The sequence below is a fragment of the Hyla sarda genome, chromosome 4 (genome assembly GCF_029499605.1).
Source record: "Hyla sarda isolate aHylSar1 chromosome 4, aHylSar1.hap1, whole genome shotgun sequence".
Classification (NCBI taxonomy): Eukaryota; Metazoa; Chordata; class Amphibia; order Anura; family Hylidae; genus Hyla; species Hyla sarda.
The window spans coordinates 179,255,067-179,274,478 of record NC_079192.1 but is presented as its reverse complement, the minus strand read 5'-3'; the positions used below and the strand labels follow the sequence as shown (position 1 = coordinate 179,274,478).

Sequence of the window (19,412 nt, the reverse complement as noted above, 5' to 3'; positions counted from 1 at the left end):
ATTGGGGGGGGGGACAGTGTAAGGGGGTGTATATGTAGTGTTTTACTCTTTATTAGGTGTTAGTGTAGTGTTTTTAGGGTACATTCACACTGGCGGGTTACGGTAAGTTTCCCGCTAGGAATTTGCGCTGCGGCGAAAAATTTGCCGCAGCTCATACTTGAAGCAGGAAACTTGCTGTAAACCCGCCCGTGTGAATGTACCCTGTTTCAGTTACCTAACTCAGTATTTTCAGTTTCAGTTACCTAACTCAGTATTTTCCAACCAGTGAGCCTCCAGCTGTTGCAAAACTACAACTCCCAGCATGCATGGTCTGTCAGTACATGCTGGGAGTTGTAGTTTTGCAACAGCTGGAGGCACACTGGTTGGAAAACCTTCAGTTAGGTTCTGTTACCTAACTCAGTATTTTCCAACCAGTGAGCCTCCAGCTGTTGCAAAACTACAACTCCCAGCATGCACGGTCTGTCAGTACATGCTGGGAGTTGTAGTTTTGAAACAGCTGGAGACACACTGGTTGGAAAATACTGAGTTGGGTTCTGTTACCTAACTCAGTATTTTCCAACCAGTGTGCCTCCAGCTGTTGCAAAACTACAATTCCCAGCATGTCTGATCACAGAAGGGCATGCTGGGAGATGTAGTTATGCAACAGCTGGAGGTACGCAACTACAACTCCCAGCATGCCGAGACAGCTGTTTGCTGTGTGGGCATGCTGGAATTTGTAGTTTTGCAACATCTGGAGTGCTACAATTTAGAGACCACTGAACAGTGATCTCCAAACTGTGGACCTCCAGATGTTGCAAAACTACAACTCCCAGCATGCCCAGACAGCAAACAGCTGTGTGGGCATGCTGGGAGTTGTAGTTTTGCAAGATCTAGAGGGCAGTATAGAGATCACTGTGCAGTGGTCTCTAAACTGCAGACCTCCAGCTGTTGCAAAACTACAAATTCCAGAATGCCCACACAGCAAACAGCTGTCTGGGCATGCTGGGAGTTGTAGTTTTGCAACATCTGGAGGGCTACAGTCTAGAGACCACTATAGTGGTCTCAGACTGTAGCCCTCTAGATGTTGCTATGCAACTACTCACCGGCTTCCGTCGCATCCGGGAGCCGTCCTCTTCTGCCGCCCGCCGCCGCAGATCTCCGTCGCCGACCGCCGATCCCCGTCGCTCCGCTGCCTCCGGAGGGGTAAGTGGACTCCGGCGCCCGGTCCTCTTCGTTTTCCCCGTTCTGCCCCGCCTATTGTGGGAGGGCAGGACGGGGAAAACGAAAGTAAACCCCTCCGCCCCAGATCTGCTATTGGTGGTCGCGTCTAGACCACCAATAGCAGAGATAGGAGGGGTGGCAACTCTGCCACCTCACTCCTATCGCTTTAGGGGGATCGTGGGTGTCTTAGACACCCGCGATCCCCCTTCTATTCCGGGTCACCGGGTCACCATAGACCCGTAATGACCCGGAATCGGCGCAAATCGCAAGTGTGAATTCACTTGCGATTTGCGCCGATCGCCGACATGGGGGGGTCTAATGACCCCCCTGGGCATTTGCACGGGGTGCCTGCTGATAGATATCAGCAGTCACCCCGGCCCGGTCCCCGCCCGGCGCGCGCCGAAATTCCCACGGGCGTATGGATACGCCCTTCGTCCTTAAGTACCAGGACGCAAGGGCGTATGCATACGCCCTTCGTCCCCAACAGGTTAAAGGGGTACTGCAGTGGAAAACTTTATTTATTTATTTTTTTAATCAACTGGTGCCAGAAAGTTAAACAGATTTGTAAATTACTTCTATTAAAAAATCGTAATCTTTCCAGTATTTTTTAGGGTCTGAATACTACAGCGGAAATTCTTTTCTTTTTGGAACACAGTGCTCTCTGCTGACATCATGACCACAGTGCTCTCTGCTGACATCTCTGTCCATTTTAGGAACTGTCCAGAGCAGCATATGTTTACTATGGGGATTTTCTCTTACACTGGACAGTTCCTAAAATGGACAGAGATGTCAGCAGAAACCACTGGGTCATGATGTCAGCAGAGAGCACTGTGTTCCAAAAAGAAAACATTTCCTTTGTAGTATTCAGCAGCTAATAAGTACTGCAATATGTTTGCAAATATGTTTAACTTTCTGGCACCAGTTGATTTTAAAAAAAATTACGTTTTCCATGAGAGTACCCCTTTAAGGACACAGCCCATCTTGGCCTTAAGGGCATAGCCAATTTTATTTTTGAGAGAAATCATGGCTTATAAAAAAAGAAGAAAAAAAAAGACCATTAAGGGTCCCAATACCATCCAAAACGTAATCCTGTCCGGCAGCAGCATCATCTTTGTCCCAGCTAAAGCACAGGCAGTGACAAAGTCCAGTAAGTGAGGGCGGGACTAGCACTTCTCTGTGCTCACACCAGTCCTGTCTATCAGACTGTAGCAGGAAAACAAAGAGGAGAGGCTAACAGAGCAGCCTGTAGTGATTTGTTGAAGAGGCACAGCACAGCAGACTCAGGGAGGAAGTGAATGCATGGTGAGTGAGCACGGGCTTAGTGCTTGCCTCAGACACAACTTTTTCTGAGCAGTGGATGTCGGAATGGGTAAGAAGCAGAACAGAGGGATTTGTGAACCAAATACAGAAGTTAGACACATAAAAAGACATGTAAAGCATCTGCATGACCTAGTGAGTAACATACCCTGTTTCCCCGAAAATAAGCCGTAGCAGAATTTCTAAGCATTGGCATAATATTAGCCTTACCCCAAAAATAAGACATAGAGGCAGGCGTGGCTAAGCGCACCGGCGCGGACTGGTAAAGAAGACCGGCAGCCCTTCTCATCTGCCCCATTGTGACAGCTGCTATTTCGGAGGTGACCGGAGAGGTACCAGCAGCCCCATTAACAAGGTTGGCTCCCCCTGTCAGGTCCCGGTCCTTCTGTTCGTGCTGAGGAACAGAAAGTTCTGCTTTGTGGGTCCTCAAGGGGAAGAATCAAGCTGCGGCTGCTGTTTAACTCAGCACTGGGGGGTCTCTCCCACCCAGCACCAAGCAGCCACAGTCTGTGGGTCTCTGTATTGTTGTACCATACTTAATAAAAAATAAGGCATCCCCTGAAAATAAGCCATAGTGTGTCTTCTTGAGAAAAAATAAAAAAGGCAGCGTCTTATTTTCGGGGACACACGGTATATAGGTTTTATTTGTGTGATAGGACAGGTACGCTTTAAGGGGTTTTCTGGGGGGAAAAAACACCAATAGCTTTTCCTAAACACTTGATAGATGGGGATCCAACTCCTTCATAGTTTACAGACACAGTGGCTTATCTGCATACATGACACTGTGCCCAAGTAAGGCTGCATTCATACCACGTTTTGTACATAGGGGTGCCGGATCCGGCGGGGGGAGGGGCAAACCGGGCACCCCGTACCCCAGCCGGATCAGCCTGTGACTCCATTTACTTTAATGACCCGACCGGAGTCTAACGGTGACTCCGGTCGGCTCAGTTTTGACCCGTATGCGGTTTTGTGACCGGACCTAAAACTGTAGTAAACTACGGTTTTAGGTCCGGTCCAAAACCGCATACGGGTCAAAACTGAGACGAATGGAGTCACCATTTGACTACGGTCGGGTAATGGTAAATGGAGTTACAGGCTGATTAGGCTGGGGTACGGGGTGCCCGGTTTGCCCCTCCCTGCGCCGGATCCGGCACCCCTATGTACAAAACGTGGTGTGAATGCAGCCTTAAGAAGGAAGGGTGCAGACCCCTAGAGTCTGCTGACCACTGGCCAGGCCCATTCTTCTATACAACAGCCCTGGGGACAGAATCAAAACTGTCTTTGTTGCCCATAACAACCAATCACAGCTCAGCTCTCCTATTACCAGAGCAGCTTAAGACATTCTAAAAGAGCTCTGATTGGTTGCCACGGGCAACAAAGAGAGGTTTACTATTAGAAGGTTTTGCTACGAGGCCCACATGAGTGTATAGGGGAGAAGCTTTCTACCACAAGGGGACAAGGTATATTCTACAGCTGTTCTAGAATAGCCCCTCTAGAAGGAACGTGTCACTATGCACCGCATCCACCGGGGGACACCTGTCGCACACTCAGGTACACAGCTCTTACCATCCGGCTGCCGTAGCGTTCCCTCCGCCCTCCGGTGTCACCGGCAACTGACCGGAAAGGTGGGACGCGCAGGCGCCGGACTCAGGGGGCGTGGTCTCCAGATCTCAAAGTCTGGAACGTAGAGCAGAAGTCACCACGTGATTGGCTGGCCAGAGAAAGAATTATCTGACGAACAACGTCTACCGCCCAATCGCGTTCCAGATATGTCGACTCGTGAGTTGTTTGTAAGCAGTGGGAGCCATGGTAACGGAGTACGCTGCCGGAAGTACCTGACAGGTGACATGCAATGTGACAGGCCGTTTGTTGGTGACGTCATAGTCCCTGCACCCGCATACGCGATTAGAAAACCGCCCAGTCTGTGAGGATGTGTTCACACCTAGCGTTTTCGCCCGGACACCACAGACTCTGGCCTAAAATTAGTAACATTTATAAAAACTTTACACAGGTCATTCAGGCATGTCAGAACAGTGTTTCCCAACCAGGGTGCCTCCAGCTGTTGCAAAAGCCTAAAATTAGTAACATTTATAAAAACTTTACACAGGTCATTCAGGCATGTCAGAACAGTGTTTCCCAACCAGGGTGCCTCCAGCTGTTGCAAAAGCCTAAAATTAGTAACATTTATAAAAACTTTACACAGGTCATTCAGGCATGTCAGAACAGTGTTTCCCAACCAGGGTGCCTCCAGCTGTTGCAAAAGCCTAAAATTAGTAACATTTATAAAAACTTTACACAGGTCATTCAGGCATGTCAGAACAGTGTTTCCCAACCAGGGTGCCTCCAGCTGTTGCAAAAGCCTAAAATTAGTAACATTTATAAAAACTTTACACAGGTCATTCAGGCATGTCAGAACAGTGTTTCCCAACCAGGGTGCCTCCAGCTGTTGCAAAAGCCTAAAATTAGTAACATTTATAAAAACTTTACACAGGTCATTCAGGCATGTCAGAACAGTGTTTCCCAACCAGGGTGCCTCCAGCTGTTGCAAGCCCGTAAAATTAGTAACATTTATAAAAACTTTACACAGGTCATTCAGGCATGTCAGAACAGTGTTTCCCAACCAGGGTGCCTCCAGCTGTTGCAAGCCCGTAAAATTAGTAACATTTATAAAAACTTTACACAGGTCATTCAGGCATGTCAGAACAGTGTTTCCCAACCAGGGTGCCTCCAGCTGTTGCAAAACTACAACTCCCAGCATGCCCAGACAGCCTTCGGCTGTCCGGGCATTCTGGGAGTTGTAGTTTTGCAACAGCTGGAGACAACCTGGTGGGGAAACAGCGTGTTAGAAGTTGAATCTGATTTTTATTGATATCAGTTGCAAAAATAACGGAAAACAATCAAAAATGCCCAGTGTGGACATAAAAGAATATACAATATAACAATGTATAAGTGCCATGTGCTAGGCATACCAGTGTACAGCAGTGTTTCCCAACCAGGCTGCCTCCAGCTGTTGCGCTGTCCAGACATGCTGGGAGTTGTAGTTTTGCAACAGCTGGAGGCAGCCTGGTTGGGAAACACTGTTGTACAGTGTGTTCGGCGCTCTACTTATATACAGCCTGGCTCAGCTGCATCATTGGAGCTTCGATCCGGCGGCTGGAGGCAGGTAAGGGGACTCTACACCATTTAAGCTCATTAGACACACGTGATCACTTTGCACCTTCATTATTTATTACCACGTCTAAAGAGTTGGTGATGGGCAATAACGGGATCACCTCTCAAAAAAATTACAAAAAGTCCCCTGGGGATCCTTGGAACAACTAATTCACAACACTAACCTACTTGGGGAAATAAATCCCCTCAGGGAAAACCCTCACTAAAGACCCCCAAAAATAATATTTATTACATTTATTAAAGTACAATGGAAATTGTGCACAGTGGCCACTAGGTGGCAGTGGTGCATTAAAACTATCAACATTGTGTACATAAGCTTTCCGATAGTGAAACTACTTGTGTCTGTAGCATAGACTACAGTGATCCCTCAACTTACAATGGCCTCAACATACAATGACAGTCCAGATTTGTGAAACCTGTCAATGGCTGGAAGAACTGACCAATCAGCATGGGCATTCACTGGTAAAACATCTGTATTACTGAAGCGTATGCACTGACTGGTGTCTGGTAGCGCCCCCTACAGTACAGGGAGGTATTACATGTTCTGTACTACTCTGTACCTGTGCCAGGGTTAGCTGCTCCTTTGGACACCAGGTGAGGGCGACTCCATGTTACTTTTTTAGGACATTGCGTGTACTGTACAGGACCCTGAAGAAGCCTCCGTCCTCTACATAGACAGTGAATTACAGCTCCCAGCAGATCTTTCTTACTTTTATATGTAAGGACTTGCTTTATCTATATTAGTCATCTACTTATTTTTCTTTAATCCTCACTTTTTCCTATTTTTAGATGACATTTTGGAGCTTCAGAACCAATTACCAGGTTTCCATAGAGTTATGATCTCAACATACAATGGTCGTCCTGGAACCAATTAATATTGTAACTTGAGGGCCACTGTACATGTGTATATATATATATATATATATATATATATATATATATATGCTGAATGCTTCTGATACCGGCTGCAGACTAGTCTCTTCGGCAGTCCGTAAATAATGGAACTATGTACCAGTGTTGTGCTAAAATATTACTCCTCTCCTCCTAACGTTTTGCCATTTTAAATGGCTTTTTCAACGTTGCGAGCCTCTCCTCTTCATTAATGGTGATGTGCCAGCTACCGACAGTAGCTGTCTCTCACCTTTTGCCCTCACTTAACCCTTTAAGGACTGAGGGTTTTTCCATTTTTGCACTTTCCTTTTTTCCTCCTCACCTTTTAAAAATCATAACCCTTTCAATTTTGCACCTACAGACTCATATGATGGCTTATTTTTTGCACCACCAATTCTACTTAGTAATGACATCAATCATTTAACCAAAAAATCTACGGCGAAGCCAATATAAAAAAATTTGTGGGACAAAATGTAAAAAATACCACCATGTTGTAAATTTGCGGGCTTCCGTTTCTACTCGGTGCACTTTTCGGTAAAAATGACACCTTATCTTTATTCTGTAGGTCCATACAATTAAAATGATGCCCTACTTATATAGGATTGATTTTGTTTTACTTCTGGTGAAAATTATAACTGTTTGCACGAAAATTAGTACATTTAAAAATGTCCTCTTCTGACCCCTATAACCTTTTTATTTTTCCACATACAGGGATGTATGAGGACTCCTTTTTTGCGCCATGATCTGAAGTTTTTTTCGGTACCATTTTTGTTTTGATGGGACTTTTTGATCGCTTTTTATAAAAAATTTTATGGTATACAAAGTGATTTTGGATTTTTTTTTACGAGTACGCCATTGACAGTGCAGGTTAATTAACATGATATTTTTATAATTCGGACATATACGCACGCGGCGATATCAAACTGTGTGAGAGAAAAAATAGAGTGATTTTCCCACAACAACCAATCACAGCTCAGTTAAAGAGCTCTGGTAAAGTGAAACCTGAGCTGTGATTGGTTGTTGTGGGAAAAATCACTCTACTTTTACTCTCACACTGTGTGAACATAACGACTCTATATATCCTGATCCCATAGAGATAGCAGATGAAGCTGTGAGGGGTGGGGAGGTAGTAGGAGGGGATCTGGTAGTTTTTTTTTGTTTATTTTAAAGGAGTACTCCGGAGCTAACCTTTTATGGGGGAATTGGAGCATGAGGAAAAGTTATATAACATTCTAATATACTCACGTTTTCCATATGGTCGTCTTCCCGGTCTTCTCCTCGCTTTTCTCTCCGGCCGGAAGCTGGGTCTTTTGATGACGCTCGACCTGTATTTCTTCTTGATCCGCCGCCATCTTCGCCCGGTGACTCATCGCTCCCATTAGTCACTGCGGGCTGTGCCGGCCTCCCCGCCCGGAGTCGGCTACTCCCCCAAAGTTAATTTATTCTGCGCATGCGCATTACTACGCAAATAGCGTAGGGCTAACCCTAGGCTCCTATCGCTGCCTACATTAGCCTTATGCTATTTGCGTAGTGCTGCAGCATTCTTGTGACACCGCTAGTGCAGTGTTTCCCAACCAGGGTGCCTCCAGCTGTTGCGAAACTACAACTCCCAGCATGCCCGGACAGCCTTCGGCTGTCCGGGCATGCTGGTAGTTGTAGTTTTGCAACAGCTGGAGGCACACTGGTCGGGAAACACTGCGCTAGTGGGCACATGGATCAGTGGGCTAGTGGGCACATGGATGGGTGGATCAGTGGGCTAGTGGGCACATGGAGAGGGCTGATGAGCTGGGAGGGGGAGGATGGGAGGAGATAACCACAAGGGAAGGAGCTGTGGGCATCACTTTATTATAATTTATTATAATTTCCTGGGGGAGGGAGAGAGAGCAGCAGCTAACAGGAAGCTGGCGCAGGGAGTCATGGGAAATGTAGTCTTTATGACATGGCTGCTTACTGCTACAGGTGGCAATTACAAGAGAATGGCTGGGCCAAATTTGACAAATGAGGTATCGTTGGAAAGGTCTTTGAAAGAGCTATCAGACTAGGTAAACTTTTTTTTTAAGCACCAGCGCTCCGGAGTACTCCTTTAATAATCATCAGATATACAACAAAGGGTGAGCACAACTACTATATAGAACCGAAATACATGCAATGTATATCCAAAGGAAAAAGGAAAGCAAAATATGTATAAGGACTCACAGCCAGAGATTGTTTTTATAAATGGAGGAGGGAAACATACCAAGCATATAAGATGGCAAGTCAATGATGTAAAAAGCTGCCACTGAGATGCCGTTTAGCAGAAACAGTGAAGACATGTTAGTGCTGCAACAAGCCATAGGATAGAGAAACAATAATACCGAAAATAAATAACTAATCATCATACTCAATACCAATAGATGAAGAAAGGTTTCAGTATACTGACTGACCCTGTATGCCAAGATTAGACTGTGGAAGAAAACGCCAGCCTACACCCAGTATAGCGAAGGAATGAACATGAAATACGTTTATATACACTGAACAAACAATGAGGATTTACTCTGGTCAAGTCCCTATCTTTAAAGGGGTACTCCAGTGGAAAAAATTTTTTTTTTTTAAATCAACTGGTGCCAGAAATTTTAACAGATTTGTAAATGACTTCTATTTAAAAAAATCTTAATCCTTCCAGTACTTATCAGATGCCGTAATGCTCCACAGGAAGTTGCACTAAAATTTATACATTTAAAAATGTCCTCTTCTGACCCCTATAACTTTTTTATTTTTCCGTATACGGGGATATGTGAGGGCTCATTTTGGGGGAGGAGACATAATGGGGTAGATTTATCAAAGCTGTCTATTTCCCGCATCAATATAGACCAAACCACAGAGGGTTAGTCTGGTCTATTGTGCACTTCATTTATCAAAAGTCGCACGGCTCTTGATAAATTCTGCGCACAGACTTCGGGATCTATGGTTTAGACTGTATTTATACCTGCTCCAGCATGGTCTGACATTTCAGCGCACTTTCAGCCAATGCGACTTTTCGCAGAAAAGTCGCTATTGATAAATTCAGCACCAATGCATTTTCCTGTCTAAAATAGACTAGAATGCATCATGTTCTAAAAATCCTCTAAAGCAAAAGTCGCAAAAAAAGTCGCACATATTTAGACTGCGACTTTCTGTGTGACAAACTTAGACAGGAAAAACCAGTCTAAATCCTTTGATAAATCTCCCCCAAAGTATCATAGGCCATCTCTGTGAGCCTCTTTTTAGTTTGGGATGTGATCTGTGTCTGTATTTTGAGGTGAAGTCTGCAATTATTTAAGCATCTGCATTTATGTTTATTTCTGGGTGTCTCAATTTACTTTGGAGTCTGCAGTCTATACTTATGTTATGGTTTATATTTATACCCATCAATCTGCACAGAAATGAAATGTAAAAATAAATTATCAGGGCTCTTTTATATGAGAATATAAAAAACACAACTTAAAAATTCTAGACTTTTCTTTTAGAATATATATTCTGGTTCTGAAAAACATGAAAAACAAAAGTGAATAAGTGATGGATTTCTAAAAACAATCCAACCAAATTTCCACAAGAGAGCGCTGTTGCACATTTTTTCTGATTACTGTACAGTTTATCAAAGAATTTATTTTCCATATTTTTTATTTACAGGTGAATAGAAACATAAACACATAGAAGAGAATTTATTTTTCATGCTTTTTCCTGTGTATACGTCATGTATGCTTCCCCCAAATTTATCAAAAAAGCAGTCAGTCTTCATCAATAGCTAAATATCTTACATGCAAGCACGTTTTAAAGTGTGATCTCGGCTGGAGTAAGTATTTGAGTGAGACTGTGCAGAAATCTGTGACAATTTTAAATTTTCTCATTTGATAAATAAACAACCACTGCAAAAGTGAAAGCTCTTTTGACTTTAACCACACTACTTATTTAAAAAAAAAGAAAATGTAAAAACATATGCATAAAGGTTGCTACATTTTTTTGCAATTTACACAATTACGCAATTTGCACACAAAAAAAACAACAAAAAAACAGGTGGCATTGAGGCAGGTTTGAGGGCAATGAAATTCCCCCCATAGTTTATAAGGCTACAATCAGCAGTAGACAAACTGCCCTCCAAAATGTCTGTGCACTTCTTGCTGTCATCACTTATATCCTGCCCGGCAAGGAACAGGGTTCTGAGTCATTTTGGCAGTCCCTGGCAGCTTTGATTGATAGATTTCTCCCCTGGGGTGTAACCATTGCGGTTGTAGGGGGTGCAACTGTGAGTCTTTCATTGTCCAATTTTGGTCAGTCTGTTCAAAGCCTCAGTTTCCTTTTCTACGGGTTGGTTCACTCTGCCGTTGTGCTCTGACTCGTTCAGGGTCCATTAGGCTCTTTTATTTTGTGCCAAACAGATCCTGTTCGGCCCAACGGATTGCATTGACTGGGACTGTATTATACAGGAATTGAGCAGACTTCTTCCAACGTACTCAGCGGTGGAGTTCCCTTTAGGGGAGAATGGCTGTAATGTGAACGAGCTGACAGGAGTCCCGCCTATTGTGGTCTTCTTTCGCTGTAGCCCATTTGCTTTCAAGGTTAAACATATTGTGCATTTAGCAATAGTATTCTGCATTCCTTGGTTGTAACGGGTGGTTATTTGGGATACTGTTGCCTTTCTGTCATCGGACCAGTCTGCCCAGTCTCCTCTGACCTCTGACATCAACAAGGCATTTTCATACATATAACTGTTGCTTTCTGGATATTTTCTCTATATAGGACCATTTCTCAGGAGATGTGCAGTTTCTGAAATAATCAGATAAGCCACGGACAACCATGCCACATTCAAAGTCACTTAAAGGGGTTATCCACCATAAGGTGATTTTGGTAGGTACCTGCCAGACAGTAATGGATATGCTTAGGAAAGATCTGCGCTTGTCTTGGGGCTAAAATGGCTATGCTGTGAGATTACCACAACACTGTGGCTGGCTTTTTTTTTTAACTGGCATTTCCTGTTTAAATTTTCTTTTTTGCCTACAAATCCCATAATTCCATTTTCCTCCCTCCCACACATCAGCCACCCCACCCATTGAAACATAAATGAGGTGCATCCATTCAAAAGACCTGTGGTTTTCAATCAGGGTGCCTATAGTTGTTGCATTAGTTGCAGATTGATCTCTCTCCCACCAAGCGATCCCTCCACCCATTGAAGCAGACATGCTCCCTGTCATCTGCTGACTAGTGAGGTTAGGTCTCGGCCTCATTGCAACCTGCGAAAAATCTGAGACAACAGTAGTTTTGTATGCTGTTAAAAATAAGTAGTGGGGTGAAAATCGCAGAAGAATTGTGAGAAAACTGTCACACACAGGTACAGACACTATATTATGAACTACACTAACTTTACAGCCCCTGTAGCATAGTCAACAACAAAAAAATTAATCCTGGAATACCCCTTTAAATCCCCTTTCTTCTTCATTCTGATGCTTGGTTTGAACTTCAACAAGTTGTCATGACCATGTCTGCATGACTAAATGCATTGAATAGCTGCCATGTGAGATGAAGATTTATGTTAATAAGCAAACAGGTGTACCTAATAAAGTGGGCAGTGAGGGTGTGTTTATGAGTTAAGGGCTCAGTCACACTGTTTAGGCTCGTTCCGGCGCCAAACAAGGAAGCCGAACGAACCCTCTACACAATGGACACCATTGGGTCCCTATGGATCCCCATCACTTGAATGGGCTCCATCGAGCGTCCTTTAAATGGGTTCAGCAACGGAGCTCCCTTCAGTGTAAACCTAGGCTAAGAGGGACAACCTAGGCTAAGAAAATCTCTTATCAAATTAGCCCTGTGATTATGCAAGTGTTCCCTGCACAGGAGTTGTGAGTTTATACCCTGACTGTGTCAGTAAGTTGGACGTTAGCAGAACCTTAGTCAGCGTGGGATATCCCCAAGTTTCAAGTCTGTCATAACTAATAGCAAGTCAATTCATGTGGGTGAAAAGCTCCATAAGTCACAGCAAGGCCACATGGCTACCACATGTTACACTGCATCCCTTCTGCTCTGCTCTGTACTATGAATACTGTACCATCCTGCTCCTGCCTCAGTAAAAGGACAGTTATCTGTGACCTGGCATTGGTGTGTTTATTGCCCCGGACAATAAAGCTTTCTCCACCTCGTACCGTGTAGGTTAACGGTGCCCTGCCGTCACAATTGGACAAGTATATATTGCCACCCCCCGTGTCACTGCAATTGTAATTTTAGTCTCAGTCTACACTACGCTGAGCCCAAAACCCTGTGCAGACTGCCTTTACCTGCCTTCGTGTATTTTACGCTGCACTGTTTCCGAGAAACCACAGAGCTCTTTCTCATCTGTAAACACGTCTCAGAAATGTAACTTCCTGTGTTGCTTTGCTTTCATATTTTAGAGAACTGGAAGGTCCTCATAAAGGCACAGCTGACCTCCTGTCATCCACGGCTCTTGCTCTCATTTCATTGCCTGGCAGGACTGTGATATCACATATATTTGGTCTTCTTCTTCTTGGAGGATATTGCCTATTTCTCTAACTTCTTTTTATAACAGGCCAATTTTGTCATTGCAATCTGGACTGGGAAAAGTTTAGAAAATATACTGACGGACAGGTTATTTTGCTTTCAATAACTTCTGGTGACATGGCTTAAAGCTGAAAATAACCATTTACAGTGGAAGCAAACCATAGGATTCACTGTGAAATAATAGAATGGCACTGTTAGAGTTTAAAGATGCTTTCTGGGTAAGTGCTCTCTTTTCTTACTCTTTTTTTCACATGGTTTGTACCACACACATTTGCATAGAGGTTACCCTACAATAAGAGCTGATCACTGAGGCATGCTGCAGTGGGTCTTCTTGTCTCTGGGGGGTTCCCAATATAAAAGGAGTCTTTACATTTGTGCAATAAATAGAATTCAGTATTTTTCTTAGGAGTGAAACCACACGCTCAGGCTGCATTGCGGAGGCAATTGTGTTGTGGTTGGTCACATACACTAACTGTTTCTGAAATGCTGCTGTTAACCTGCATATTTTCAATACTTGCCAGTAATTATTGTGTATTTAGATTTATTATCGCTGTGTTCACACTTGCCATCCAATTAGCTATACCGCGTTATGGTACGTCTTAATCTGACTGCTAATTTCCAAAATTACAGTAAAAATAGGGAATTTTTTCAGCAGTTTGCATTATTGCACAATAGTGATGCAAATCGTGGTAAAATTGCACTATTGTTACACGATTTCAGAAGATTGTGGTGTAATCGGGACGCATTACCGCTAATTAATCGCTATATGTGAACATAGCCATGTATAAAACTTGCTTATTAGCTTAATTTGCTGTTTCTTTGTCTGCTTGAATAGTGCTTCAGCCGCACAGAAACAACCACAATGTGGTCAAGTTCTCCAAGTAGATATACACAAAAAATGTTTGGCCAACTGCAGAACAGCACAGATGTGGAAACGCACTATTAGTATACAGCAATTCAATTTTTCCATGACTTACTATAGCAAATTGGCATGGCAGTGGCCTGGTCGTGTGTCCATAAACAGGCACACAATTGTGAGATATAGAAGTATGGCAGTTTATTGATATTTAAAAAAAGACTAAAATAAAAGTTCTTTTACGGGACCAAAAAAAATTAAAATTTGCATAAAATGAAATATTGTTATAAAAGGATCCAAAAATATGATAATATATATTCTATAAAACATACACAGTAATTTGACCTCCATCGAATATTGCTGTAAGAAATAAATAAATATTTATTAGTTCCAGAATTAAAAGATTAAAAATCTAAACATTTTGTGTAATCATAAAGCCCAAAATTGCCTCAGTTCTTAAATATTTAAAATAAACAGGTCCTTATCTGCTATCTCTTACCTGGGTGTGTCGCTTTCCCCTTCCTATTCTTCTCTGTACTCTGTCAATTGTCCCTCCCCTGACCACCGCCTGTTAGGACCGATGTCTTTTACTAAATATGTTTGGACTTACTGCTTTCACCAATTTCACCTTCTCTCTTCTTTCTCTCCTCTACAGTTCTTTCTCTATCACCCTGCCTTTCCACCTGGCTTTACCGCTTGCATGGTCTTCAGTTGGGCTGATGTAGTTGATCCGCTCTCCCGCTCACTCCTACCCTTTGACCAATTGATGACTAGGTGGGGCTCCCTGCCTCTAAGGAACACCACTACATGCAACTCCAGCATTATTTTTCCTCTGGACAGAGCTCGCTGACTGTTTCCCTGCCTACTTGTTTCTTAGCGATTATGTAGGGGTGGTCCTCAGACAAGAGGGTTGCCCTCTAGTATATACTCCTGTCTCCCCCGGATGGTCCCTCCCCCTCCCATCGCTATATGTGCCATTGGGAAGAGGCCCTTAACACTAACATTACTGTTCCTCAATGGAGGTTGATTCAGGAACGGGCATCTAAGGCTTCTATCTGTACGGCTTATAAGGAGACGCAATACAAGATGCTCATGGGTTGGTACCATACTCCGGCCCTGCTTAATAGACTAAACCCTGCCATTCCTCCTCAGTGCTGGCGTTGCGGGGTGGGTTTAGGTACTGTTTTTCATATTTTTGGGGCCTGTCCACTGATAGCTCCTTATTGGGTTTGGGTGCAAAAGTTGATATCGGATGTCCTGGAGGTCGTGATCCCTCTGGATCCCATGGTCTTTCTATTACACCTTTCTGCCCGGGGTTTGCCCAAGCCACTTTTTAAGCTTTTTATGCACATTGTCCTCGTGGCCAAAACCCTCATTGCCAAGCACTGGAAGCATACTTTCCCCCGTCAGAGGACGAGCTCCAGGCTAGAATTCTTGAGATTCGCTCTCTTGAATCCCTCACTGCCTCTCTGAACAACACCATCCCGCATTTTATGTCGGTTTGGGACCCATGGGACAGATTCACGGATAGGCAACCTCCATGAGCATGGGTTGGGGACACTCCCTTTTCTCCCCCCCTCTTTCTCTTCTCATGCGGACCTGTCTCTTTTCTTTCCATCTCCTTTCTCTCTTTGTAGTGTCGTTTTCTTGTTACCCTTCCTTTTGTGTCGTTGGTTTGTTTTTTGTTTTCTCTCTCCCCCCCCCCCCTCTCCTTTCCCTTCCTTGTGGTCTTTTCGCTGAAGATGTTTATTTGTTATGCACTCCTTGTTATCCCTCAGCTCTGTATACCTGCACGAGACTAGTTTATTGCTATGTTAATTTCTTGTATGGATGCATTGTTCTACCCGAGGTGGATTGTTAGTTCTCTACTGGTGTGGGGGTCTCTTCCCCCCTGCCAGCTGTTGGATGGTACTTTTTTCTTCTCCTTGTAAAATTTCTTGTGAAACTTTCAATAAAAATTTACAGTTTAAAAAAAATAAAAATAGTTAAAATAACAAGCAAATCGGAAAGAGCCTGAAAATTAAAATCCGCAAATGTTGGGCAAACTTATTTTCAGATAGATAAAGTCACAATAGTAATTGCATTTATTGTTAAGGCCCTATTCATACTGCGCTTTTGCAAGTGCATTAGGGGTATTAAATGGGGCCCGCTGCAGTATATTCCAGTATACACTGTCATTCTTTTTTTGATGGCCTGCTGACTGATACTGCTTACATACTGCAGAGACGCAGTATGAATAGAATCTTATGGTTAAAACACATACTTGGGTTGTGTTGGCGTGATCATAGCCCTGGGCGCAGTGATTACTTGCAAACACCACATGTCCCAGGGGGCTACTTGGTTAGAATTTACATACAGCGTGAGATGTTTATAAAGCTTTATTTCTCAAGATTACAGCCGTCATTTCAGGACATAGAAACATGGTAGGAACACTTATGTACAGTTATAGAATGTGTTGCTATTGGTTACAGGGGGTAAAAAGTAGTGACAGGATATTCCAGAGATAACAATTTAAAATATTTAAAAATCTTTAGCCTTCCCAGACTTATCAGCAGTTTGCCAAGCGGATTTTCTCATGCTCTGGACAGTTCCAGTAGTTGAAGTGGCAAGGATAAAAGACAGACATTTCTTAGTTGCTGTTAACACTTGCTCCAAATTTCATGGACTCCTTACATGTGCAAGGGAAGCAATTTTATTTAAGGGAATAAACTAATGGCTTACAACAAGGATTAGCGGATATTTATACAAACAAAAATTGGCACCACTGGAATAAAAGGGTGGCACTGTCAGCAGTCGACACAGTGACCTTCAGCAGCGATCACTTTGTGTTTGTGTTCAGTGATCACTCAGTCTGTGTTCAGTGATCACACTGTGTCTGTGTTCAGTGATCACGCTGTGTCTGTGTTCAGTGATCACGCTGTGTCTGTGTTCAGTGATCACGCTGTGTCTGTGTTCAGTGATCACGCTGTGTTTGTGTTCAGTGATCACGTTGTGTCTGTGTTCAGTGATCACGCTGTGTTTGTGTTCAGTGATCACACTGTGTCTGTGTTCAGTGATCACGCTGTGTCTGTGTTCACTGATTACTCTGTCTGTGTTCAGTGATCACGCTGTGTCTGTGTTCAGTGATCACGCTGTGTTTGTGTTCAGTGATCACGTTGTGTCTGTGTTCAGTGATCACGCTGTGTTTGTGTTCAGTGATCACACTGTGTCTGTGTTCAGTGATCACGCTGTGTCTGTGTTCAGTGATCACGCTGTGTTTGTGTTCAGTGATCACGTTGTGTCTGTGTTCAGTGATCACGCTGTGTTTGTGTTCAGTGATCACACTGTGTCTGTGTTCAGTGATCACGCTGTATCTGTGTTCACTGATTACTCTGTGTCTGTGTTCACTGATTACTCTGTCTGTGTTCAGTGATCACGCTGTGTCTGTGTTCAGTGATCACGCTGTGTCTGTGTTCAGTGATCACGCTGTGTCTGTGTTCAGTGATCACACTGTCTGTGTTCAGTGATCACGCTGTGTCTGTGTTCAGTGATCACACTGTCTGTGTTCAGTGATCACGTTGTGTCTGTGTTCAGTGATCACGCTGTGTCTTTGTTCAGTGATCACGCTGTGTCTGTGTTCAGTGATCACGCTGTGTCTGTGTTCAGTGATCACGCTGTGTCTGTGTTCAGTGATCACGCTGTGTCTGTGTTCAGTGATCACGCTGTGTCTGTGTTCAGTGATCACGCTGTGTCTGTGTTCAGTGATCACGCTGTGTCTGTGTTCCAGGCCTCAGTTTCATGTTCAGGTTAAACATAACTGAGAAAAGTTGATTGAAAGACAGTATTATATGCTGTCCTTCTGCCTTTTTGTATTCTCTTGGTTCTTACACTGGACAGCTCCTGACATGGACAAAGGTGGCAGCAAAGAGCACTGTTCTCAGACTTGAAAGAGCTACACAACTTCCTCTGTAGTATACAGCAGTGGATAAGTACTGGGAGGAATACGATTTTTACATAAAAGTAATTTGCAGATCTGCAAAACTTCCTATCTTCAGTTAATCAAAAAAAAATCTCCACTTTTCTACCCCTTTTTAAATGGGCACTGTCAGATAAAAAAAACTTTTGATATGTTGTAAAGCATGCAAAACCAATAGAACATTTTCAGTTTTTCATACTGAAAAAGCTAGTCAAACAACTGCCCCCCCCTGCCTCCTTGGACACATACTAGTCCTGCTGTGTCCATGCATCATGGACCCACTTACTTGACTGACAGCTGTGAACACATGGCTCACAGCTGGAGGAAAAATCCTCCCACTGTCAGCTTTTGTCCCGCTACTGTCAGTGAGGACAAGCTGGGAGTTGTAGTTTTGCTAATGCTAGGGGAGATGTGAGCAGACAGCATACTGAGGGAGGGGGCGGAGACCTGCACAGTGAGGCCACGCCCCTCCCTTTGAGAGGAATTCATACTAGTGAACTAAATTAAAAGTGTAATAAAATAAATAAAGGTGCTAGACACATAACAATTAGATGTACATGGTCCGGATTAGATACTGAGTGATATTTAAAAATATATATATTTTTGTTGGATCTGACGGGTACGCTTTAAATTTTATCTGCAAACTTGATATTGCCCATTCTGCTAGTTCACTTAGCTGAGTATTAATTGTCCTACAAAGTTGTTACATTCATTAAAAAAGTGTTGACCGAGGATTTGGGAATTGACCAAAACAAACAGTCATCCCTTCATTCATATGTCTATTTTGGGTAACTGGTCTATAATTTGTACGTATTAAGACAGTATTGATAGATAAATGAGGCAAATAGCGTATGTGTGTAAGAGTTGTTTAGTGGGAGTATGGGGTTAACTTTGTTTTAGAGATATAAAGAGATGCATAAAGACAACAGGAGTTGCAAATGGGTTGCTAGAAACTACAGTTTGCAGAAATGTTAGGTTTCACACTCGGAGAGTTCTTTTCTGCTTAAATAAATGGTGACTGTAGCACTGACAGATACATTTCCACACAATAAAATTTAGCAACAAAAAATAGCAGCGTTGTAGTATAGTGTACATTGAGACTACTGGTATATGAACCATATCTAGAACTCGCTGCGGGTCTATGAACCTATGCTACAGTATAGCTTTGAAAATAAATTTTGTATACTTGTAAAGAAACACTAGAGCCATGACTACTGATAAAACTAAAATAATTTTATTAATACTCTTTAAAATCACAAATATGACTACTAAATATTGTCATTATACAAGGTCAATGATTGTAAACAGATAACCAATCCGAAAAGAAGGTGGTAAGACAGGTATGATTAATGTAACCATGCTCATATATAGTGTATAAACAGTAAGATCTACAGCAGCAGTAATGGGTGTCCAATAATAATGTCCGATAGGACAAGAGAAGGGGTATATAACCTCTACTAATATAATGTCCAGCTACCCACTCAGGATAGCTGG

General features: G+C 43.2%; 2 protein-coding genes across 6 annotated transcripts in view; one reads left to right on the top strand and one right to left on the bottom strand.

Moving 5' to 3' along the window:
- The window catches only part of SCAPER (S-phase cyclin A associated protein in the ER), a 329,263-nt gene extending 324,939 nt beyond the window's left edge, over positions 1-4,324 (bottom strand). For both annotated transcript variants that reach the window (XM_056572933.1, XM_056572935.1), the window contains exon 1: positions 4,084-4,324. In XM_056572933.1, the coding sequence (XP_056428908.1) occupies positions 4,084-4,086 (3 nt within the window). In that variant the 5' untranslated portion in view covers positions 4,087-4,324. The remainder of the gene's footprint in view (positions 1-4,083) is intronic.
- PSTPIP1 (proline-serine-threonine phosphatase interacting protein 1) overlaps positions 3,849-19,412 on the top strand; it is a 162,147-nt gene continuing 146,583 nt past the window's right edge. For all 4 annotated transcript variants that reach the window (XM_056572942.1, XM_056572940.1, XM_056572941.1 and 1 more), the window contains exons 1-2: positions 3,849-3,977; positions 12,981-13,325. In XM_056572942.1, the coding sequence (XP_056428917.1) occupies positions 13,293-13,325 (33 nt within the window). In that variant the 5' untranslated portion in view covers positions 3,849-3,977; positions 12,981-13,292. The remainder of the gene's footprint in view (positions 3,978-12,980; positions 13,326-19,412) is intronic.